The 26,017-nt window shown below is 40.7% G+C and overlaps 2 protein-coding genes across 3 annotated transcripts in view; one reads left to right on the forward strand and one right to left on the reverse strand.

Annotated features, from left to right (window-relative positions):
• gfm2 (GTP dependent ribosome recycling factor mitochondrial 2) overlaps nt 1-4,690 on the forward strand; it is an 18,526-nt gene extending 13,836 nt beyond the window's left edge. The window contains exons 17-20 of the mRNA XM_060863599.1: nt 707-895; nt 1,806-1,921; nt 4,101-4,283; nt 4,370-4,690. Of these exons, the coding sequence (XP_060719582.1) occupies nt 707-895; nt 1,806-1,921; nt 4,101-4,283; nt 4,370-4,498 (617 nt within the window). The 3' untranslated portion in view covers nt 4,499-4,690. The remainder of the gene's footprint in view (nt 1-706; nt 896-1,805; nt 1,922-4,100; nt 4,284-4,369) is intronic.
• hexb (hexosaminidase B (beta polypeptide)) lies at nt 4,552-22,506 on the reverse strand. 2 transcript variants are annotated; one of them, XM_060863600.1, is made up of 14 exons: nt 22,219-22,506; nt 21,088-21,236; nt 20,204-20,269; nt 19,636-19,682; nt 19,415-19,525; nt 18,240-18,341; nt 17,088-17,220; nt 16,132-16,312; nt 15,776-15,862; nt 15,619-15,691; nt 9,580-9,757; nt 5,834-5,924; nt 5,499-5,603; nt 4,552-5,176 (listed from the first exon to the last, which is right to left on the reverse strand). In XM_060863600.1, the coding sequence occupies exons 1-14, from the start codon at nt 22,467-22,469 to the stop codon at nt 5,113-5,115; spliced, it is 1,638 nt and encodes a 545-aa protein (XP_060719583.1). In that variant the 5' UTR covers nt 22,470-22,506; the 3' UTR covers nt 4,552-5,112. The 2 variants fall into 2 exon arrangements, with proteins under 2 accessions (XP_060719583.1, XP_060719584.1); XM_060863601.1 differs by lacking the exon at nt 9,580-9,757 and adding an exon at nt 13,853-14,027 and having other exon boundaries at nt 22,219-22,505.
• Nucleotides 22,507-26,017: the final 3,511 nt, after the last annotated feature.

Here is a 26,017-nt window from a genome sequence, read left to right on the forward strand (position 1 = left end):
TGTAGGGCAAAGAAAGGCTCTGTTCATTAACATGGGAATATAGAGCTTTCTTGCACATCAGCTCTAAGTAACTGCTTTATCCTGGTCATAGTGAAAGCAATTCAATTTTCAATTCCATTTTATTTCTATAGCGCTTTTAACAACAGGAAAAAAAAAACTTACTTTAGATGGAAGAGGCAGAAACCTTGAGAAGAACCAGACTCAAATGTGAACCCATCCTCAACGGGTGACACCATTGTTTGTGTGTGTGTGTGTGTGTGTGTGTGTGTGTGTGTGTGAATAATTCTTAATGTATAATCATATACAGACAATTTGGAATTGTGTAACCAGGAGCTCCTGAGCAACTCATGAATTAACTTAGTTCAGAGTATAGAGTTCGGTATAGATTCAACACCAAGTCCTCCAGGCCAAAGCCTTTAAATGCTGTGTACAAATTGTGTGTGTTACAGTTTTCATGATACAAGCTATTCAGTTGTTAGTTTCGTATTGAAATCAACCCCACACCTACTACAAGGTAGAAGGTTAAAGGCCTTTCTGGTTTACTGTGATATCATGGTTTATGGTTTAACCGCAGAAGTTTCAGTTTCTTCTTGAGAAGAGATTTTACTGAGTTACTGAGCAAAAAAAAAAATCTGCTGTACGTGTTGTGTTTCCAAAACAGTGAAACAGGTAGAAAGCTTTAAGCTGTTCTGTTTTTATGTTTCAGACACTCTGGATCGCACGCTGGGTGAAAAGAGGCACATTGCGACTGTAGAGCTGACCGTGAGTCCCTGGGAAGCGTCCGCTCCAGGCACCTCGTCATGTCACGTGACTTACGATGAGGAAGTAGAAGCACAAATCTCTGCTGACGTTAAAGCGGCAGTGGACAGTGGAGTTCAGAGTGCCTATCTCCAGGGTAAATATTATGTATCCACCTGTTTTCATGCAGCTTAATTGAGCTAAAATGTTGATTAGTAGTACAGAGTGGAATAAGAAACTGACAAAGTTGCTAGATGGATTTCCGGTCGGTAACTTTTATATGATAGTCGAGCGCTGTTTGTGGTTTGCTGGTGGCCAAATTAGGCAGAAAACAGAGAAAACACTATATATATATATATATATATATATATATATATATATATATATACATATTTTCCTGGCACATCCAACCAAACAAAGCAATCTTCATTTCAGTTTAGTTTAAAATAATTGGTCACGGTTTGCTTTGAGAGGATGTTGGTACAAACCTGCTTATTATTAGGGGTCAAGCCCTGAAGGGGCGTAGACACCTATTGTTATCGTTAGTTTTCTTCTTCTTCTTCTTCTTCTTCTTCTTATTATTCTTCCTCTTCCGCCATTGAAGTCAAAAGGAAAGTTATGAAATTTGGCACACATGTAGAGGCCAGTCTTAGACATTACGATAGCAACTTTGGTGTGTCTAGCTCAAACCCTCTAGCGCCACCAACAGTCCAAAAACCCAATTTTGTGCTGACTCGTAAGGCCTTGAGGCAAAATTCGTGCAACATCAGAATCAGAATCAGAAAGGTCTTTATTGTTTTCACATACGAGGAACGCACACACACACAGGCACACACACACAGACACTCACACACTCACAGACAGACACACACAGACATGCACACACACGCTCGCACTCACACACACGCTCGCACTCACACACACACTCGCACTCACACACACACACACACTCACACACACTCACACGCATTCCTCCATGCAATGCCATATCGCTACGGTATGGTTCATCAGCGACATGTTCTGAGCGCATTTGATTGGCTTGACCCCAAATTGTCTCTGTTCTGCAGGTCCTGTACTGGGTTACCCTGTGCAGGGGGTTCTCACCGAGATCCACAGTGTGTGTGTGGAACCAGGTACCTCTCTGGCCATGGTGTCAGCCTGTGTGTCTCGCTGCATGCTTAAGGTACCTCACCTAAACTCGGTCTCATGCACAATACACCAGCGGTTGTCATGGTAATAAAGCAGTATCTGGTTATACATACAGTGCATCTGGAAAGTATTCACAGAGCTTCAGTTTTTCCACATTTTGTTGTTACACCCCTATTCTAAAATGGATAAAATTCATTATTTTTCTCAATTATACAAACAATACCCCATAATGACAATGTGAAAGAAGTCTGTTTGACATCTTTGCAAATTTATTTAAAAAATACTTAAGTATTCACAGCCTTTGCTCAAACTTTGTTGAAGCACATTGGCAGCAATTACAGCCTCAAGTCTTTTTGAGTATGCTATAAGCTTGGCATACCTATTTTTCGGCAGTTTCTCTCATTGTTCATTGCAGGACCTCTCAAGCTCCATCAGGTTGGATGGGGAGCGTCTGTGCACAGCCATTTTCAGATCTCTCCAGAGATGTTCAGTAGGGTTCAAGTCTGGGCTCTGGCTGGACCACTCAAGGATATTCACAGAGTTGTCCTGTAGCCACTCCTTTATTATCTTGGCTGTATGCTTAGGGTTATTGTTTTGTTGGAAGATGAACCTTTGGCTCAATCTGCGGTCCAGAGCGCTCTGGAGCAGGTTTTTATCAAGGATGTCTCTGTACATTGATGCATTCATCCTTCCCTCAAGCCTGATTAGTCTCCCAGTTTCTGCTGCTGAAAAACATCCCCACAGCTTGATGCTGCCACCACTATGCTTCACTGTAGGGATGGAATTGGCCAGGTGATGAGCGGTGCCTGGTTTCGTCCAGACATGACGCCTGCTATTCAGGCCAAAGAGTTCAAAGTAATTTGTTTGAGTCCTTCAGGTGCCCTTTGGCAAACTCCAGGCAGCCCATCATATCCATTTTACTGAGGAGTGTCTTCCTTCTGGCCACTCTACCATACAGGCCTGAGTGGTGGAGTGCTGCACCGATGGTTGTTCTCCTGGAAGGTTCTCCTCTCTCCATAGAAAAATGATGGAGCTCTGTCAGAGTGACCTTTGGGTTCTTGGTCATCTCCCTGACTAAGGCCCTTATTCCCTGATCACTCAGTTTGCCTGGGCGAATTCTGGTGGTTCCAAACATCTTCCATTTAAGGAGGATGGACGTTACTGTGCTCATTGGCACCTTCAATGCTGCAAAAAAATTCTGTACCCTTCCCCAGATCTGTGCCTCAATACAATCCTGTCTCTGAGGTCTACATACAATTCCCTGGACTTCATGGCTTGCTTTGTGCTCCAACGTGTGCATTGTGCACTGTTAACTGTGGGAACTCATAGACAGGTGTGTGCCTTTCCAAATCATGTCCAATCATGGGCGTAAATTCCGGGGGGGACGGAGGGGACATGTCCCCCCCAGCCGAGGATTGTCCCCCCCAAAAAAATATTTAAAAAATATCGCACTCTCTATTATGAAAAATATATGTATGTATACCTAAATAATTGTGTAAGTAGAAAAAAAACAAACCCAGACCCACTGCCTGATTCCCAGTTCATCTCACCTACTCTGCACACACAAGTCAATTAATGTTGAACTCCATTATGTAGGGGATTTTGTTCACTTTAAATACAGTGATTCTCTTTAATGTAGTTGATGCAGATTCATTCATAAATTAGTTGTGGCAAAAATGCTGATTACCGATGTAATTTTCCATGAATCTGCTATGTTAAGCGATTAAAATATTACTTATATAGTTAACGTTAGCTTGTTTACAATAGCTTGTTGTATATAGTGCACTGCAACTAACACGCCAAAGCCGCTTCCCGTGCATTGTTTTATTTGGGACGACTTGGCATAATGTTGTGCAATCAACTAGATTTACCGCAGGACTCCAATCAAGTTGTAGAAACATCTCTAAGATGATTAGTGGAAACAGGATGCACTTGCACTTAATTTTGAGTGTCATGGTAAAGGCTGTGCATGTACATGTGATTTTTTTTCCATTTTATTAATAAGTTTGCAAAGATTTCAAATAAACGTGTCACACATTGTCATTATGGGGTATTATTTGTTTGTAGAATTTAGAGGAAAATAATGAATCCATTTTGGAATAAGGCTGTAACATAACAAAATGTGGAATAGGGGAAATGCTGTGAATACGTTCCTGATGCACTGTATTACATATTATAGATTATGGAAATTGTGTGTGTGTGTGTGTGTGTAGGGGCTGAAACAGGCCGACGGGCAAGTCTTAGAGCCTGTGATGTCATTAGAGGTGACCGTGGATGAGGAGTACCTGAGCTCTGTGCTTGGTGACCTTGCTCAGCGCAGAGGAACAGTCCGAGACATCCAGAGCCGCCATGACAGCAAAGTACTTTTGGCTATTGTACCTCTTGCTGAGATGATGGTGAGTGTTCGTTTTAATAAGAGATAGATAGAAACTCCTCAATGTGAACATGTATAATAATGAGTTTTATCTGTGTGGTGTTAAAGGGTTATTCCACTGCACAGCGCACTTTGACGTCAGGAAATGCCACCTTCTCACTCGAGCTGGCCAGCTACGAGCCCATGAACCCTCAGGACCAGAATGCGCTGCTCAACAAGATGGCTGGACTGGCATGAGAGCCCTTTCTTTTGGACATTTGCAAAAGAGACTTTAAACAGAAGTCAATGAATTTTATTAACTGATTTCTGTTTTTATTTATTCGTTTACTGAACCGATATTTGTTCCAATTGCTTACCTGTTTTATGTGAAAGTCTGTGACTGAGTCTCATAAAAAAGTGCACATTAAAATAACACTTCTTAAGTCTCAAGTCAAATCTTCAAAGCAAATACAAATAAAGCAGATCATTGTATTTTCATTTACAGCATTTAGCAGAAACCCTTATCCTGTGTGACCCTTATCCTGAGTGACTTTCAGTTTATACAAGTGAGCAATTGAGGGTTAAGGTCCTTGCTCATGGACCCAGCAGTGGCAGCTTGGTTAACCTGGAATTCATGAAAAGTAGTCCAACACCTTAACCGCTGAGCTACCACATCCATTAAACCTATTCAAATATGATCCATTAAACATTTTTTGTAAACAAACCCCAGATCAAAACAAGAAAATTGTGATTAAAAAGTGATAATCAGCCATTTTAAAGTCAACCGTGAAAAAAAAGAAAAGTAGAAATATATTCCTGTTCAGCATGTACTTGTAGAATTATCAAAATGTAGGTATTCAGTCTTCCAGAGCTCACAGGCCGCCGTATTCATGAGGACAAAAGCCCACAAACAAAGGCTCTGCAGGGATGCCTCTCCTGAAGGGGAAAAGATGCGTTTTTTGGTATTTTATAATAATGACCTGTTTCAAGGATCACTTAAAGACTCAGAATATGCTGCAAGGCTTAATTCTAGGGAACAATAAACCAAGACTCAGTCACTAGTACAATTTTATACACACTAGATGTGCCTGCAGTTTGTAAAAAAAAGTTAGCATTAGGTTTAGCCACACACAGGTTTTGGGTGGTAGATGAACAGGTGCTTTGATACATGCATAAACTTGCCAGCTCAATTTGTTCACAGGGAAAATCTTTAATTACTTTACATTTGTATAAATCCTTATAAAGGTGTGAGACTCACCTAAGCATGCGGCAGCGATGTTTGACCAGCCGTGTGTAGGCGTTGACGATGTCGTTCACATTTTCGTCACTCCACAACCTTTCAGCTACAGCGCTGGCCCGTGGCCTGGGAGTGGTTAACATACATATGCATCAAATTCTTCCCAAAACACAAAATTAAATTAACAACAGACTGCAAAGACAGATCTTATGTACGGGGTTGAATGCATTTACTGAGTGGATGCTGAACATCCATGGGAGAGCACATCTTTCAACACCCATCCACCATAGCCACTTCATTTATATAAAACCCAAGAATGGTGAAACGGATCCGTTTTTACTTTGAACTGGTTTTACCATAGACGTGGGGTGAGGTTGGTGGCATCCACATACTCCCCCCAGAGACATGCCTCCCCACCAATCACAAGCTTCTTCTGCTCTGCTGTGCCTAAAGAATGAAAGAAAATTCTTACATATAACACTTTAAGAAAAAAAAAAACATATACCTTATAAAATGTGTTACGAGTTCACTCTCTTGGTAAAGAAACACTTGAGATTTAGCTCGGTTCACTCAACAGGCCTCAAGAGTATGAAGCATTCGTGATACACACAACAATGTTTCATAATTTAGAGGGGTTGTTTTGACTAGTTTGTACTATATACAGTGTCACTTGAAAGTTTGTGAACCCTTTGGAAATGTCCCATAAGTTGACAAAATGAACAGATCAATCCAATCAAACAGATCAGACAAATATGTAATATGTAATTTTTTGGTAATTCTTTTATTCAGGAAAATGTTCAATATTATATATCTGTGTGAGGCAAAAGTATGTAAACCTCCTGGTTTAGTATTTAATTTCAAGGTCAAATTAGAGTCCATCTGATTTCAGTCAATGAGATGACAATCAGGTCTTTGAGTGTCCTATTTTATTTAAAGAACAGAGATATATCAAAGTCTGATGTTCATGATATGTGTTTGTGGAAGGGGATCATTGCAAAAACAATGGAGATTTCTGAGGACTTCAGAAAGAGTGTTATTGTTGCTCATCAGGCTGGAAAATATTACAAAATCCCCTCAAGAGTTTGGACTCAGTCATATACAAATGGAGGAAAGACCATTGGTACATTCCTTGACGTGTTCAACCAACAAAGATCACTCCAAAAGTAAGGCATGTAATAGTCTGTTGGGTCAGAAAGGAAAACAGTAACTGCTAAGCAAATAAAGGCTTCTTTTACTTTGGCTTATGTGAATGTTCATGAGACTGCCATTAGATGAACGCTGAACAACCTTGTGTGCAGGGCAGTGTTGCAAGTAGAAAGCCACCACTCTCCAAAAAGGAACATTGCTACCCATGAGGTTTGCTGAAGATCATGTGGACAAGCCAGAGGTCTATTGGAAAAATACTTTGTGGAGGAATGAGTCCAAAATAAAACTTTTTGTTTTGAAATTAGAAACATTATTTTTGGAGAAAGGAAAATATTGTATTCAAGCATAAGATCCTTATACCGTCTGTGAAACATGGTGGTGGTTGTATCATGCTTTGGGCCTGTATCGCTGCATCTGGACCAGCTATCATTGATGGAACAATGAATTCAGGATCGTCAGTGATCTCTAAATGAAAATGGCAAAACATCTGTCCATAAACTGAATCTCAAGAAAAAATGGTTTGTACACCAAGACAACGAGCACAAGCACCCAAATCTGTCTACCAAAGAATGATTAAAGAGGAACAAAGATAATGTTTTAGAATGGCCAAGTCAATGTCCGGACACCCACTAAAATCCAAGAGTTGAAGCTCTTCTGTACTTTAGAATGGAATAAAGTTCTTCTAAGCTGTTGTGCAGAACTGATCAAAAGTTACCGGAAACTTTGCTTACAGTTATTGTTGCACAAGGGCTCACAACAGATACTGAAAGCAAAGGTTTACATACTTTTGCAAGTCACAGATCTGTAATGCTGGAACATTTCTCTCAATAATTAAATAAAGTATAACATTGTTGGCTCGTTTCTTTAATTGTGTTCACTTTGTTTACTTTTAAGACTTGGGTCTTATTTATGCAGGAATATAGGAATTTCTAAAGGGTTCACAAACTTTCAAGTGACACCATGTGCTAGATTTAAGAGGAACATCTTTTTGGAATCATCTACGCTGGTATGAAACTGAGACGATCCTGTAATTACTCATACTGGCTCGATACAGTGTTGAGGTGGAAAGTCTATGCCAGATGCCATCCAGAAATAAATGTATTGTGAAACAGCACAAGCTTTATTTCGTTTTGTTGTCTTGGTCAGTGACAACAAAGGTTCAAAGTATACTCAAGGGAATAAAAAGGTTGTAACTCAAGTTAATAGATATATAACCCTTGCATAATGTACAGGGGACTTCTATCTATCTCCTACACAGTGTTGAAGAAAGACTTCCATTTTCTATCCCTCTTCCACACTACTGCACACACAGAAGAAGTGAGTAAACCCCTCACAAATTTTTGTAAATATTTTTATAATCTTTTCATGCGACAAGACTGAATAAATGACACTGTGCTACAATGTAAAGTAGTGAGTGTACAGCTTGTATAACAGTGTAAATTTGCCGTCCCCTCAAAATAACTCAACACACAGCCAGTAATGTCTAAACCACTGGCCACAAAAGTGAGTACACCCCTGGGTGAAAATGTCCAAATTGGGCCCAATTAGCCATTTTCTCTCCCCGGTGTCATGTGACAAAGTTGTGTGACAAAGTTAGTGTTACAAGGTTTTAGGTGTGAATGGGGAGCAGGTGTGTTAAATTTGGTGTCATCACTCTCACTCTCTCATACTGGCATGATGTTCACTGGAAGTTCAACACAGCACCTCATGGCAAAGATCTCTCTCTGAGGATCTTAAAAAAAGAATTGTTGCTCTACATAAAGATGGCATAGGGTATAAGAAGTTTGCCAAGACCCTGAAACTGAGCTGCAGCATAGTGGCCAAGACCATACAGCGGTTTAACAGGACAGGTTCCACTCAGAACAGCCCTTGCCCTGGTCGACCAAAGAAGTTGAGTGCACGTGGTCAGCATCATATCCAGAGGATGTGTTTGGGAAATAGATGTATGAATGCTGCCAGCACTACTGCAGAGGTTGAAGGGGTGGGGGGGTCAGCCTGTCAGTGCTCAGACCATACAGCGTACACTGCATCAAACTGGTCTACATGGCTGTTGTCCAAGACGGAAGCCTCTTCTATAGATGATGCAAAAGAAAGCCTGCAAACAGTTTGCTGAAGACAAACAGAAAATTACTGGAACCATGTCCTGTAGTTTGATGAGACAAAGATAAGCTTATTTGGTTCAGATAGTGTCAAGTGTGTGTGTCAACCAGGTGAACAGTACAAAGAAAAGTGTGTCTTGCCTACAGTCAAGCATGGTGATTGGAGTGTCATGGTCTGGGGCTGCATGAGTGCTGCCTGCACTGGCAAGCTACAGTTCATTGAGGGAACCATGAATGCCAACATGTACTGTGACATACTGAAGCAGAGCATGATCACCTCCCTTCAGAGACTGGGCCTTGGGCAGAATTCCAACATGATAACTACCCCAAAACGACCACTGCCTTGCTCCTGCAGAAGCTGAGGGTAAAGGTGATGGACTGGCCAAGCATGTCTCCAGACTTAAACCCTATTGAGCAGCTGTAAGGCATTCTCAAACGGAAGGTGGAGGAGTACAAGGTTTCTAACATCCACCAGCTCTGTGGTGAAGAGTGGAAGAGGACTCCAGTGGCAACCTGTGAAGCTCTGAGGGTTAAGGCAGTGCTGGAAAATAATGGTGGCCACAAAATATTGACACTTTAGGACCAATTTGGACATTTTCACTTAGGGGTGTACTCACTTTTGTGGCCAGCGGTTTAGACATTAATGGCTGTGTTTTGAGTTATTTTTAGGGGATGTTATACAAGCTGTACACTCACTAGTTTATATTGTAGAAAAGTGGTAATTCTTCAGTGTTGTCACATGAAAAGTTATAATAAAATGTACATATATACCCAACCTACTGAGATGTACCTAAAGGCTGAACTTATTTATTACATTCTCTTCAGTTTCAGTTACAGACACATACACACTCACACACCATCGAAACTCTGAGGGTCAGCCTTGTAAATGCCTTGCCAGTCTTGGCCATAGCTGATCCGGTTCAGATACCAGGGAGTAGAAAGTAGGGCATGAAACCCAGCTGCAGTTATTTTGGCCATCTCACTCTTGTAGTCTGGCTTCTCCTTCCACACGTGGATCTGTGTGTCTGCTTTGAGCTATGCAGAAACATACACAGTCACAATTGCTTTTGCAAAAATCATGCATCTTCTTGGTCCAAGCAAAAGCACTGGGATGATGTTTAGAATACACCCATGAATATGGATGAAAGACTGCTTAGACTGTTTTGCATATGTGGGAGAATATTTTTTCTTTTTACAAATAAAACAGTTTTGACAACTGATATAGCCACAGAGCATGAATGTGCCCACAGTGTAAAATGAATCATCAGTTCTAAAGTCCTAAAGAAAGACAGATGCATACACTGCCTAACTGCCTAACACCACATATTGACCACATGCAGCAAGTGTGAGCGATTAGTGTTGACCAGGGTGAATGTATTTTGTTGCTACTCAATAAGGCATAACAGTGAATTGCATGCATGAGAAACAGCATCAGTTCAGCGCAACAAAAAATATAAATAATACTCAGCCAAAACCAAATGATCTACATTAACCTTTAATCTACACATTAACTTATTGCAGCATTTCATGGCCCTGAGCACAAAGCAAGGTCCAAAAAGGCATGGTTTGGAAGCATTCAACCCGATTGAACATCTTCGGGCTGAATTGTTATGCCAACGCTACACCATCCCAACATCCATCAGTGCTTAGCCAGTAACATCAGTAATGAAATATATTTCTGATATTTCTCCTGACTAGCAGGGGTGGTATGAAACATCTAGATGATCTATACTGGAGGGTGCTAATAATGTGATTAGAAAGACTCAATTTTGTGTTCTGAAAGGTGCTTAGAGATGAAGACCACACCAATAGGTCTGACATCCATAACAACAAACAGCTAGTTGGTTAAGTGCTATTTGATCCAAACAAGGCAAAGCAAGAAATAGCGTGTTTGAGAAGTCTTTTGATTTTGACAAGTATGACAATCGAGGAATTTCAGTAACAGGGTTGCCTAAGAGTCATATAGTCACATGCAAGGAAAGCTTACCTCAAAGCAACTACACAACATTTAGTGCAAGAGATTGCTAGCAAATACTCTATATTGCCAAAAGTCTTAGAACGTCCGCCTTTAGGACGTCTGCCTTTACATGCACATGAACCTGAATTTATTCTTAATCTTAATTCTCATTCATAAACATTTGCAGCTATAACAGCTTCAACTCTTTGGGAAAGCTTTAATTCATCCCAAAGGTGTTCTATAGGTTCTATAAAATAAGTTACTATATATTTCTAACATCTATCTCTAATGTTAAACTTTAACATTTTTTTATTCTCATTATATGTTATCTGTGGAGCTGCTTTGAGGCAATGTGAATTGTTGAAAACGCTATACAAATAAAGTGAATTAAATTGACTTCTGCGCACTGTAAGCCTCAGCATGCGCTGACCCAGCTTTGTGAATTTTACTTGGCCTACCACTTCATGGCTGAGCTGCTGTTGTTCCCAATTGCTTTGGGAATCTTTTCCCAGTCTTGTTACAATACCACCAACAGTTGACAGTGGAATATTTAGTACTGACGAAATTTCACGAATGGACTTCTTGCACAGGTGGCAACCTATCACTGTAGAACGCTTGAATTCACTGAGCTCCTGAGAGCGATCCATTCTTTCACAAATGTTTGTAGACTGCATGCTTCGGGGCTTGAATTTACACACATGTGGCCATGGAAGTGACGGGAAACACCTGAATTCAATAATTTGGAGGGGTGTTCCAAAACGTTTGTCAAGATATTGTATGAAGTTTTCAGAGACCCACCACTTCGAATCATCCTAAAGCAAAGGGGTGGTGGTTGGGTGGCATCGTCTAAGGAAATCCAGCACAAGGTAAAGGGCATGATTCCCTTTAGAATGTTACTACTAAGTCCATGGGACCCTAGAAATATATTCCACAGTGCTATGATGCTCTGAGATTTGCTCTAACCAGATGATAGATATAGCAGACGGTCATACTATTCTGTGAGCAACGCATGGCAATATTTGAGAACCAAAAGAAACTTTAGGACCAAATGGATAGCCAATTGATATGTACTGTAACTTATACTGAGGTGGCCACAACTCCCTAATACAGAGGGGACAACAGTGATTGCTGCAATGATAGCTGCAGAACTGCTTATATGTCCTGCAAGTCACATTTGATGCATGTGAAGAAGTATGCACTTAGGTAGCTGACAATTGCACTACGCGTGTGCTTTGTCTGAGACCACAGCAATGAGACCACAGCAACATAGCAGGGTCTCAGCAGTGATGAGACCACAGCAACATAGCACCAGAAATATCAGCAGGCTTATGTGCAAATATAACAAACATATTAGCTAGAACCCCCACCATGCAGCTTATACACAGGACAGCATTAACATGGCTGCCAGTCAGCCAGTCATGTGGCAGAAGTACAACGCTTAAGAGCATGCATGTACATTTTTACATAATGTTAACATTTTTTCTGCTAATCTCCTGGGCTTTCTGCAGTTTAGAGTTTACACAGAATGTTGTACAAAACATCCTCTGAACATTGGGGCATCTGCAGGTTGAATCACCTTGTTGGTGAGAGAGGATTCTACAGTAACTTAAATACAAAATCTCTGCCAAGTGTGGTAAGCAAAAATGCATCCCAGAAAACATCATCACATCTTGAGGTGGATGAGCTACAAAAAACAGACAGACTCACCCAAACTGGACTGAGGTGCTGAGATGTTATTTTGCTCATCATGGTTATAAAGACTGATTTATTGTTTCTTTTCTGGCAGCTAGAAACAATCTGTCTAGTTTCCTCGCTTTATCTAAACAACAAGGTGTCTCCACCCACAGTACTCTTATTGCCCCTTTTCCACAGAGGAAGTTTGAGTGCTGGTTCGGAGCCAGAGCCTAATTTAGAACCAGTTCTTTCTTTTTCGACAGCCAAAGTACTGGCTCTGAACCAGGAAAAGTGGTTCTTAAATAGCACCAAAACGTTGCTGGTCTAGACTTAAGAACCGCTTGTGTCGGGGCTGTGGGCGGGGCTACTGTTAGCGCATTTGATAATGTACCTTAAGTATACTAATGTTTAATACACTTTTACTTTACCGCAATATGATCAGTTATCAGCACACATGATAGTAGGTAGCTACATGCTAAGGCTAACTTTTTTCTGTGTTAATGATAAAATAATGTTATGTACTTTCTTGAGTGCAACCTCCATTTATACAGATTACATGGAGCTGCACGTACACATAGGATTTGCCACGTTTGGATGCCAAATCCTATGCCGATCCGATGCCAGGTTCACAAAGCCATGAGCATTAACAGTAAAGCAACATCCGCCATTGTTGATGTTGTGTTTGCCGCTGTCGCACTAACATTGCTGGGAAACGTGACATGTATACAGTGATGCCAGACTTTGCTCTGTGACGGCTCTCTAGCTGATGGAAAGGCAAACTGGTTCTTAGAATGTTCGTCAGTGGAACCAACTTTGAACCAACACCAGCACTAGCTCTGAACCAGCACCCAGTTCTTTTTGGTGAAAAATTGGTATCACTCACTCAATGAGTTTTTTGTTTTCCACACCATAGGTTTTAAACTCTAGGGATGTGTGCATATCCCAAAAGATCAGAAGTTGCCCAATGGCACCAACAACCATGCTAGAGTTAAAATCGCACACATCATCTATTCTGATGTTTCTTATGTTTGATTTAACATTAACTGAAGCTCCTGACCTACATGATTTTATGCATTGTACTGCTGGCATGACTGGTCGTTCAGATCATTTGTATTTGTAGTTGACATGGGTCCAAAATGTGTACATGTAGTCAGATACGATGGCAGTATTTAATGCAAATATTGCATAATACATCACTATGTGACCTATGCATGCCACTAATAATAACAATAATAATATATAAAATAAATAAATAAAAATCAATTTAAACCATTAGGGTGCAGCTAAATTGTTTAGAAAAAAAAAAGAAAAAATGAAAATGATGCAGAATAAAGCTTCTGCAAATGAATCATTAACCTGAGGCCTGTGAATGAAGCACACCATTTCCTCCACTGAGAACAAAAGGGATCACACTGAATCCTAATAGATATTTCCAAACCTAAATCTAGCATAGCAACTACTGGATGATGACAAATAAATCTTCAATCAAAAAAACCAACCATCGAAACTGAGCGGCTCGACCTTGTAGTACTTCTGCCAATCCTGTCCATAACTAATGTAGTCCAGGTACCAGGGGGCAGAGAGAATGGTGCTGAAACCTGCCCCAGTCACACTCTGAAGCTCCTTTTCCACCTGGTTGTTGATCCAAACTTCCACCACTGTGTCAGCTTTTAGCTGCAACAAGTACACAACTCATTTGATGGTTTATAAAACAAGTCCAACTCATTTAAAAAAAAAAAAAAAAAAAACATTGGCCTATTGGTTGAGCGAGCAAAAATGCAGATCAGTGCAGGCCAAGCTAGAGCAGCAGAAGGGATAGCACTACACAATAAAAGTCAATTATTATTAAGCAAATCTTTAATTGAAAGTGAATAATTAACCCTGAATTAATTTCTCACAAAAAAAAAAAACTTTACAGGGTTTCTGCAGGGTTTAATCAGTCTTTAATCAAATTTAAGACTTTTTAAGACCTTTTTATGACCATTCTGATTTGAATTTATGACCTACACGAATTACGACAGAAACGGAATCCCGCGCTGTACTTGACCGGGTAACGTTAGTGACGGAGCCGAACAAAACTGACGGATCGCCTGCACCCGCTGCAGGCCTTTTACAGCAACGATATGCTTTTCCGACTTTGCATGCGACTTCAAGGCTTTTATGCCTAAACTAGACAGCTCCAACGTCTTCTTACACAGAGTGCAATAGGCTTGATACCGATTGTTAGCGACGGGCTTGAGCCAGCTACTAAACGCACCGTCTTCGAGCCACAGATCGTTAAAGGTACATTTTCCCATTGTGATAGCCAGGATGACTTCAATTAAACTAAGCAGTGACTCAGTATGATACAGTATGTTCGGAGTTCGCGCGGGTTTCTGTGAAAGTCCTTCCGACAAGTCTGTATGCTGCCGCATGGACCTTGTAGTTCTGGAACGCTGTGATACCAGTGTGATACCACCCAGATTCCTCATACAGAACTACAACAGGCGAAACAAATGAATGCCATTGCCGCCGCGAGCGCATTTTGATTGAAGAACAAATTAATGGACGAGCATATCAATTTAAGACGTGGCTAAATGTTTTTTATAACCTTGTATGGAAAATCCGGACGTTTTTATGTCTTTTTATGGCCTTAAATTCTTATTGTTAAATTTATGACTTTTTATGACCCCGCGGAAACCCTGCTTTAAGCTACTTGTTCTTTGTATCCTTGGTCTTTGTCTGACTTGATAATTGTAATTTTTGTTTCAAATTATTCCTTTCATCAGATGAAAGATCATGGGCAAAAAGTGATGTCAATTGTGTATTTGAGCATTGGCTTGTGACAATATTTCAGCATTTTAACACAACAAATTGTTCCTGTTAAAAGCTTGACGCTTCCCTAATCCAATAAATAAAGTTATGCTATTCACTACATGTGCTCCCTACATAGGCTAGAGCTTTATAGAACTGTACCCATGTGGTGCACTATATGCTCAATAAAACTACAGTAAGAGGAACCAATGTCAAACTAAACATCAGCAATAAAAAAAATGCCAAATTTGCTCATTTAAAATGTCCTTTTAATTTTGCCATTCATGAACATCACTATGCCTTGCACCCATGACACCACCTTGCATCTTCTAACATACTAACAAAGTCTATAACTACATTGAAACCCAGTGATTTTGCTTGGAGGAACAACATTAGCTTGGCATTTTGTTGCTTTTTTTTCTTGATTACCTAAGCAAATTCTTGATTTGAGCAAGAAAAAGCCATCTCTTACCACAACACCATTGTCAAAGACCTCTTGCCAGACCATGTAGCCCTTATTGGTGGCTTTTACAATGTCAAGGATCCTAAAGTTAGAGTTGAGTTGCACGTTAACGGCATTGGTTTGGAGGCTTCACATGCTGAATTTTCATGAGAACAAGCTCTCTTACCTTTGAATATAGTAGGATTCTAGTTTGCTGTAGTCTTGGCCAAAGCCTTGCTGTTGCATAAACTTTTGAATGTCAGGGTTTGATTTCCTAAAGGAAGAAAAAAAAACTCAACTGTACACCCAGCTTTGGTTGTAGGAACAAAACAATTGCCTAAAAACTCAAAAGGTTATAAATTCTGTGCCTAATATTTTCGTGCAACATTTTCCACAGGAATTACGCAATTTAGTTTGATTAAACAGAACACAGTAGAACTGAACATTCAAAAGAGAGTACAACTCAATGACATCACCATGCCAGTTAACTTCTACTAAGGTGTCATCTTTTCCACCACTGTTATACTGTACTTCTGTTCTCACCAGCAGGAGAAATCGACCTCGTCTCCCCCAAGGTGGATGTAGGCGTCAGGGAACACTTTGCTGATTTCTTTGAAGAAGCTGGTCATAAAGTCGTATGTGGAGTTGAGGATGGGGTTCACAGGACCAAAGGTACCTGAAGGAGTGCTGCCTGAGTAGCATGGAGTCAAAAGTTTGGACTGACCTAAAAATAAACAAACAAACAAACAAACAAACAAACAAACAAACAAATAAATAAATAAACAAACATCAGCCATTCATTTCTAGTATCATTTTAGCTTGGTTTCCTAAATTTGTAATCAATTTTAAGTGAATGAAAAATGCTTTAAAAAGACATTTAATTTGCTGCAATTTACACTGGAGGCTTTCAGGAAACATGGTGGGGTTTGGGAGAAAACTGGTGGTGGGATTTGGGAGAAAACTGGTGGTGGGGTTTGGGAGAAACTGGTGGTGGGGTTTGGGAGAAACTGGTGGTGGGGTTTGGGAGAAACTAAGGTACTCTGGAAATAAATAGTGATGTTTCAATGAGCACAATAGCACAAATAACCTGCACGGTCAAGTTGCCATGAAAAAGCTGTTACCGCACCCATGCCACAAAAAAGGCCTACCTTCAGTACACCAGACAGCACCTAGACAAGCCTCACAGCTTCTGGAGCAGAGTCATTTGGAGTGATGAGACCAAAATTGAACTTTATAGGTCACAACCATAAACGCTATGTTTTGGAGAGGAGTCAACAAGGCCTACAGTGAAAAGTACACCATCCCCACTGTAAAGCATGGTGGTGGATCTCTTATGTTTTGGGGTGGTGTGACCTCCAGTGGCACAGAGAAGTTAGTAAAAATTGATGGCAAGATGAATGTAGCATGTTATCAGAAAATACTGGTAGACTATGATAAGAAATAATACTGGCAGAAAAATGATTACAACCACTATATAGCTCACATGACTTTTCACTGACCTTTCCCCCATGACAGGGTGTGGCCTGGAGTGTCGAACTCGGCAATGACTCGAATCCCTCGCATACGAGCAAACTCGATCACCATTTTCACATCAGCCGGTGTGTACACATGTGTGTATGGGTGATAGGCTCCCTTTTGGTGAAACAAAACATAACGCACAGGTAGTACACGCTATCCTAATTGCAGCTACAATAAAGAGAACTAGACTATGGAATGATACTGACAAGAAACACAGAAGAAGAGAGCACCAGACCAGGGAGGCTACTCCAACCAGTGTTATTAAAAAAATTCTGTAGCCTTGTTTATTAATGTTTTCACCTACCCGCTACTTCCAGGAGAGCAGCCGAAAAAAATAAGAACAATTTTTTTAACTAGACAGAAATTGTAGCTTTAGTTATATATAAAGATGGATGGATTCTAATCTTGGTTAGTGAATATTTGATCCGATTTTCTCTACTTAAGTAAAAGTATGGAAACGTAAAAAGCGACTGTTGTAAAACCTCAGAAAGCAATCATGCTTCATTATGGTGACCCAGCCCATCATTCACACAGGTCCTGCTAAACCTGCTTTCCTGAGTAATTAATAAAGTTTTGAGTTAACCGTCTCATAGAGGCTGCATTATAATTATTGTTGAATACGTTGATGTGTTTTATGAAGCAAAACTATCGAGGCTCCACTTAGCTTTTAGTCATATTAACACACTCGCTATGTCGCAGTAATAATTAAAATATGCTTCATGATTAAGCTGGTAAGAGACAAAACAACGAGGTGAAAAATGGTGACGCTTTCAGGCTTTTCTCCAATTACAACACCTTCCATTACACAACAGTTATTAGAGCTGTGACTGCATTTCAGCGTGACTACTGCAACATACTGATGAAAGTGAAAAGCAACCCGAATGGTAACTGCAGTCAGCACTTAATCTTAAAATAAAGACTAAAGACATTGTGAGATTATGTGAGATAAGTGCAATGCAGTGAAGGTTTTGTGGAACTTGAGGTGCCTTACAACTACAGGTCTGTTTCCCAGACCACTATAGAACACAACCTGAAACAATTTAAAAAACATTTGCATAGAGAAATGTAACTGGGGAAAAAAAAAGGAAGAGAAAACGGCACTTTTTTGGAGAAGACAGTATGAGACAGCTTACACGTTGGCTGAGGTCTGGGAAAGTCTGACTCAAGAAGGGAAAGGAGTGATCATCCACAATGTGCCAATGGAAAACGTTAAACTTGTTCATCGCCATGGCTTCCTGCAAAGACAGCATTTGGTTACACAAAGCATTCTGTGAGGAACTTTTTCAATAAGAGCTCATGCATTTGCAAACCTGTTTGCAGTAAGCACGTTATTTACAGATACAATACTTGCTACAGTTTCTGACCATAAACTAACCCTCATTAGTTGTATTACTTCCTGAGAAGTATTCAAGTTTGGACATGACAGTTTGGATCATTTATCTGTCACTTCGACAAGTTTCAAATATTTATGGCTAATTTTCTTCTAGCATGAAGTTATTAAACAGGTAGACTCCAATCCAGATCCCGGCTCATGTAATCTGATGTACGGGTTATATTGCAGTTTATACAGTACATGGTTCTTTCATGGTCTTTATATATTTGCCTTGTCCGGTGGTTTGAGGAACTTTTCTTTCCTCATTTGTCATTTCTCAGGACAGTTGCTTGAACATCTGATGGTAGATTTAGATCCTTATACAAGTTGAACTTTGCTGCTTTGACAGCTAGCAGTAGCCAAGCACAAACACTGACACTGCAGAAACCAATTCTGACTTCTTGCTTAGATCAAACTTCAGTCTGGTTTATTTATTGTGTAATAAAACCCAGATCATGTGGCCATGAGAGCCATAATGGCAGACATGTGATTTTCTAGATACACAAGTGTCAGCAGTTCCTTAAATTGTTCTTTCAATGTGGAGCAGACCATTTATTCCATGGTAAGGGAAAAGTTGAGAAAAAAAAAACAAAAAAAAAAAAAAACACCAGAACCAGTTTAACCAGTAAATGTACTCCACCCATTGATGTAAATAAACCAAAACAGCACTGCTGCACACTATACATGAACAGTAATGTAATCAGGATTGTGCTCTAGATATTATGGAACTGAGAACATGTTAAGTAGAACTACACAGAATAACAGACAGACAGACAGACACAGCACAGACAGACAGACAGACACCGTCATTGCATAGCTAGAAAACTTGAGCTGCTGTGTGTGAACGTAGCATAACTCTGGTGAAGGTCTACGAGATGATATAAAACATTACACATCACATTCAACCATTTAAAGAGTTGAACTGCTTGAGCTTACCAAATTGGCCAGAATGACTTTGAGTGGCAGATAGTGACGAGATGTATCCAGCAGGATGCCTCGATGAGCAAAGCGAGGAAAGTCAGACACGTCGGTCTTATTGATCGTGACCTTGTACAAAGTGAAATCAAACGTGAACAATCATTTCCCATTTCCAGGTTATCGTCATTGGACTAAACACTAGGATCGAGTGCAATCAACTGTATGGAGAATGAACTTACAGCTCCATAATTATCTTCATACACCAGCTGGCTGAAGGTCTCAAGTCCTTAAAAAAAATATATATAAAATCCATAAAGGAGATTTGTACAGTGTGTGTAAGAAAATGTACCATTACAAACACTCTATGGCCTCTATAGTGTCTATGAGAGTCTATTTTGCCCTCCGTCTGTCTGTATGCTGAATCAATATAGGAAATGAAGTTCAAGACAGGAGACACAAAGTTTTCTTTAAAAATTCACAAAAGGGCAATTTTATAAAGCCTAATAAGAATTCTATTTGCCTGCATGTTAAGAGTTCTGTCTGTAAATGTAAAGCTATCACAGCAATTACAGTCCTAATCTATTGTAGGAAAACGTATCTATTGCAATTCAAAGCCATATTCATGTCATCAGCCCCAGTAATCTCATGTATCATAAAGCTGGGGCAATCATCCCCATGCTCATATAATCAAAAACATTTCAGGAATGGCCTTTTATTTCTCACAACCTTTTAAAAGCACGCAATCTCATAACATGGTAAAATAATTTGTTTGTTAATACGACAAAATAGTAGCAGAGATTAGCTTACCTCTCAATGCTCCCCATACATTTGAGGCCTTCAGGACAGCTGTGGGTTGGTTGACTGAAAGCTTATCTAAACGGCAAACAAGAAATTATATTAAAATGTATAATTAAACAGGTGTAGAACTCTATTTATATTAACCAGCACTATTTATTAATCTTGGGCAACTTCCATGACATACTATAACAAACACACAAAGCTATAAACCTTTCTTCGCTTAACCAGACTCTCATTAGTCAAAGCCCTCAATCTTGAAGACGTTCCTTGGGTCTCAGAAAAACATAAAAAAGTGACGTGACATATGGCTAAGTACGGTGACCCATACTCAGAATTCGTTCTCTGCATTTAACCCATCCAAAGTGCACACACACAGCAGTGAACACACACACACACCGTGAACACACACCTGGAGCAGTGTTCAGCCATGTATGCTACGGCGCCCAGGGAGCAGTTGGGGGGTTCGGTGCCTTGCTCAAGGGCACCCCAGTCGTGGTATTGCCGGCCCGAGGTTCGAACCCACAACCTTAGGGTTAGGAGTCAAACTCTCTAACCATTAGGCCACGACTTCACGTTAAAGGAACAGTGAAACCGGAGACTCCTTCCAAAAATGTTACTGTACATTAACATCACCTCGCAGAAGACACCACATCAGTTATCTCACTCCTTTTTATGTGGTAAATCCACAAAGTCAAAGTCTTTACCGTAAATACAGTAAGTCACCTCTGCGATTCTCAATTGTGTTTATTTGTTATGTATGTAATGCATCGGAGTCAAGCTATTGGGTTTTCTTTTTTGGATGTTGTAAGAAGGTAACTCAAACAAGAAAAGAAGAAATAAAGAAGGTATGGAATGTTGTGTAAAAATAGCATGAAGGAAGAACGGGAACTCACAGGATTCATCTGTTTTTAGACTCGGATATCCGTCACACTCCGGATCAGTGGATGTGATCCAAACCTGAAGCTCCGTCAGCTCGAGATCTGACACTTTATCTTGGTCCGCACTGTGCTTCTTGACGTAATCAAAGATGTAATTAAAATATCTGAAAGAGAGAGAATGTGAATGTTAAAAATACTATTCTCTGAGACTTATCCAATCATGTGACGACTTCTAGCCCATTAAACAATATTCAGGTCTGGGGATTAAAACAATAGTTCAGAGGTCAGACAGGTGACAGCTGAAGAAAGGAAGATGGAACTGTTCCCAATCAGTGCATTTCATTTATAACAACAAACACTGTCTCAGTAATAATACATACATAATTAAACTTGAACACAGATTTTTTTTTTTTACATCCCTAATGAGCTACACAATTGAAATTAAAAAGCATTACTCTTCTACTACCACCTGCTACCAAGACAAACTACAGTATAGTATGTGTAACGATCAGTATTATATAAGTATATTGTAACAGCCCTTGGATCAGAAAAAGACAGATGAATGAATAAATGGCATGATTTTGTGTTTCACACCAGCACAAAAGCTCAAAGACTTCCTTGAATGACTTGTATACAGTTGTAATAGAGTATGATTTATTTTACATCAAAAACATTTCCAGCATTTAAACCTTTACACCTTCATCCTGAGTGACATTTTTATTTCATTTACATTTACATTTACAGCATTTAGCAGACACTCTTATCCAGAGTGACTTACATTGATTATTTCAGTTTATACACCTGAGCAATTGAGGGTTAAGGGCCTTGCTCAGGGGCCCTGCAGTGGCAACTTGGTGGACCTGGGATTCGAGCCAGTGATCTTCCAATCAGTAGTCGAACACCTTAACCACTGAGCTACCACATCCCACAGCAGTGGGATTTCAATTTATACAACTGAGCGTAATTGAAGGTTAAGGGACTTGATCAGCTTTGGTGGACCTGGGATTCGAACTCATGACCTTTCGGTCATATGACAATACATCTGGCTAAAACGTACTTCCTGTTTGCCAGAAACCCTGCGTTTCTTGTTGTTTATTGGGTCGTAAGGTGTGTTTATAAAGACCTACATATAGAATTGTAAGCTACCTGCGGAAGGCATTTTGGAGCAAACTGCAGCTCGGTCCTGCGGTCGAATCTTTAGCGTGAACGATCTGAAAACTGGACGCGAGGAGCTTCAGTGCAGTCGGAGTCGTCTGATATTTCTGTGGCAGCGGCCAAAGCGTGACGTCGTCTGTCTCCTGATATCCGTCTCCAAATCCCTCAAACAGCCGGCCGTTACAAACGGAAACCGCTAATAACAACAACACCGCAAAGACTGACAGCGTTAGCGCGCGCATTCTGCTCTGCTCTGTGAGCTCGTGCTGTGTCAAATGACTTCAAGCACGCGACCGGGGGTTTGTAATAGCGCCCAAGCACAGCCAATCAGAATCCTCGGTATCACGTGACCAGGAAAAAGGGAATTGTTGAGACAAAGCAAAACACTGTAAACCTCGCCGCCATGTTGGAGAGGGCAAGAATGGAAGCTGGGCTAAATGATGTCAGCTTCCACGGGAAAAGTCACTTGTTAAAACACTTTCAGCATTATGTAGTAAACTGTGGAGACTAAAAATGATGATGATGATGATGATGATGATGATGATGGGAAATGGTACATACATTCAATCATAAGATCTTATCAACTGCTACATAAATTCATTCTTTTCTTTATTTTGTTTTGCAATTTCCTACATATGGAATTAGCTGAATATTGCACGATATTATTATTTTCACTTCCCACACTTTATGTACATAACTGATCAGTCATATATTCTGTCTTCTTCTTCTTTCGGCTTTTCCCTTCAGGGGTCGCCACAGCGAATCATCTCTCTCCACCTAACCCTATCTTCTGCATCCTCAACACTTGCACCCACTAGCTTCAAATCCTCATTAATTACATCCATATTCCTCCTCTTTGGCCTTCCTCTTTGCCTCCTGCCTGGCAGCTCCATGTCCAACATTCTCCTACCAATATACTCACTCTCCCTCCTCTGAACATGTCCAAACCATCTTAATCTTGCCTCCCTAACTTTGTCCCCCAAACGTCCAACATGGGCTGTCCCTCTGATGTACTCATTCCTAATCCTGTCCAATTTTTCAGCATGGCCGGTCTCACCACTGTTCTGTACACCTTCCCCTTGATTCTTGCTGATATTTTCCTATCACACAGAACTCCTGACACCTTTCTCCACCCACTCCAACCTGCCTGCACTCGCTTCTTTACTTCTTTCCCACTCTCTCCATTACTCTGGACTGTTGACCCCAAGTACTTAAACTCCTGTACCTTCTTCACCTCTTCACCCTGTAACCTTACTGTTCCACTTCCCTCCCTTTCATTCACACACATGTACTCAGTCTTACTACGACTGACTTTCATTCCTCTTCTCTCCAGCGCAAACCTCCACCTCTCCAGGTTTTCCTCCACCTGCTCCCTGCTCTCACTACAGATCACAATGTCATCTGCAAATATCATCGTCCAAGGAGACTCCTGTCTGACCTCCTCTGAAAACTGGTCCATCACTATAGCAAACAGGAAGGGGCTCAGAGCCGATCCCTGATGCAGTCCCACCTCCACTGTAAACTCCTCTGTCTGACCTACAGCACACCTCACCACTGTCCTGCTCCTCTCATACATGTCCTGCACCACTCTGACATACTTCTCTGCTACTCCTGACTTCCTCATACAGTACCACAGCTCTTCTCTTGGCACCCTGTCATACGCTTTCTCTAAGTCTACAAACATACAGTGCAACTCCCTCTGACAATCCCTATACTTCTCCATCAACATTCTCAGAGCAAAAATTGCATCTGTTGTGCTCTTTCTGGGCATGAAGCCACACTGCTGCTCACAAATTTCCACCACCTTCCTTAACCTAGCTTCCACTACTCTTTCCCACAACTTCATTGTATGGCTCATCAACTTTATCCCCCTATAGTTGCTGCAACTCTGCACGTCACCCTTATTCTTAAAGATCAGCACAAACACACTCCTTCTCCATTCCTCAGGCATCCTCTCACTTTCTAAAACCCTGTTGAACAAACTAGTTAAAAATTCCACCGCTGCCTCTCCTAGACGCTTCCAGACCTCTACCGGGATGTCGTCAGGACCAATTGCCTTTCCACTTTTCATCCTCTTCAAAGCCTTCCTGACTTCATCCTTTCTAATCTTATCTACTTCCTGTTCCACAGAGTTCACCCCTTCTACTCTTTTTTCCCTCTGATTTTCCATCAGCTCCTCAAAGTATTCCTTCCATCTCCTCTGTACACTCTCCTCACTTGTGAGCACCCTTCCATCTCTATCCTTAATAATTCTAACTTGCTGCACATCCTTCCCATCTCGATCCCTCTGTCTAGCTAACCTGTACAAGTCCTTCTCTCCTTCTCTAGTGTCTAACCTAGTGTACAACTAGGTTCACTCTGCGCTGTAACTCCTTGTATTCCTGTCTATTCTCTTCAGTCCTGTCCATATCCCACTTCTTCTTGGCTAATCTCTTCCTCAGTATACTATCCTGAACTTCCTCATTCCACCACCAAGTCTCCTTATCTTCTTTCCTCCTTCCAGATGACACACCCAGCACCTTTCTCCCTGTCTCCCTGATCACTTCTGCTGTAGTTTCCCAGTCATCCGGTAGCGCTACCTGACCACCCAGAGCCTGCCTCAACTTCTGTCTAAATTCCTCTCAACATTCCTCCTTTTTCAGCTTCCACCACTTAGTTTTCTTCTCTATCTTTGACCTCTTCCTCTTACAGACCATCAGAGTCATCCTACACACCACCATCCTATGCTGTCTGGCTACACTCTCTCTCACTACCACTTTACAGTCACTAATCTCTTTCAGATTGCCTCTTCTACAAGGATGTAGTCTACCTGTGTTCTCCTACCTCCACTCTTGTAAGTCACTCTATGTTCCTCCCTCTTCTGAAAATAAGTGTTAACCACAGCCAAGTCCATCCTCTTAGCAAAATCTACTACCATCTGTCCTTCAAGGTTCCTTTCCTTAACTCCAAACTTGCCCATCACCTCCTCATCACCTGTGTTCCCCTCACCAACATGTCCATTAAAATCCGCTCCTATCACCACTCTCTCACCCTTGGGAATACTCTCAATCACCTCATCGAATTCACACCAGAATCTCTCTTTCTCCTTTAACTCACAACCTACCTGCGGGGCATAACCACTAACAACATTCAACATCACCCCTTCAATCTCTAACTTCAGACTCATCACCCTGTCTGACACTCTTTTCACCTCCAGAACATTCCTCACGAACTCCTCCTTCAGGACCACACCTACCCCATTTCTCTTACTATCCACACCATAATAAAACAGCTTGAATCCTGCTCCTATACTACGAGCCTTGCTACCCTTCCACTTGGTCTCCTGTATACACAGTATATCCACCTTCCTTCTCTCCATCATATCAGCCAGCTCTCTACCTTTCCCTGTCATAGTACCAACATTCAGAGTTCCTATTCTCAGTCGTACACTCTTATCTTTCCTCTTCTCTCTCTGTCTGTGCACTCTCCTCCCTCCTCTACTTCTTTGACCAATCAGTCATATATTCTGTATTCATATTTAATACTCATACTGTCTATTGCATCACATCTGCCTTGTCTTGTATAGTCTGTATTATCTTGTCTTGTATAGTATAGTGTTTTTATGTCTGTACTTTTGAGAGTCACAAACAGCTGGAACCAAATTCCTTGTGTGTCAACACACTTGGCCAATAAACCTGATTCTGATTCTGATAATAATAATAATAATAATAATAATAATAATAATAATAATAATAATAATAATAATAACAATAATATTTTATATTATTGTTATTATTATTATTATTATTAT

This window comes from Tachysurus vachellii, chromosome 26 (genome assembly GCF_030014155.1).
Source record: "Tachysurus vachellii isolate PV-2020 chromosome 26, HZAU_Pvac_v1, whole genome shotgun sequence".
NCBI classification, from domain to species: domain Eukaryota; kingdom Metazoa; phylum Chordata; class Actinopteri; order Siluriformes; family Bagridae; genus Tachysurus; species Tachysurus vachellii.

What these genes read in the sequence shown, in the direction of transcription:
- hexb (XM_060863600.1), bottom strand. Translation starts at nt 22,469, where the DNA reads ATGCGCGCGCTAACGCTGTCAGTCTTTGCGGTGTTGTTGTTATTAGCG. An exon ending in GAATCCTACTATATTCAAAG is followed by an intron (nt 15,692 to 15,775) that starts GTAAGAGAGCTT and finishes CTCTAACTTTAG; the next exon opens with GATCCTTGACATTGTAAAAG. An exon ending in AACCTCACCCCACGTCTATG is followed by an intron (nt 5,604 to 5,833) that starts GTAAAACCAGTT and finishes AACCACTCCCAG; the next exon opens with GCCACGGGCCAGCGCTGTAG.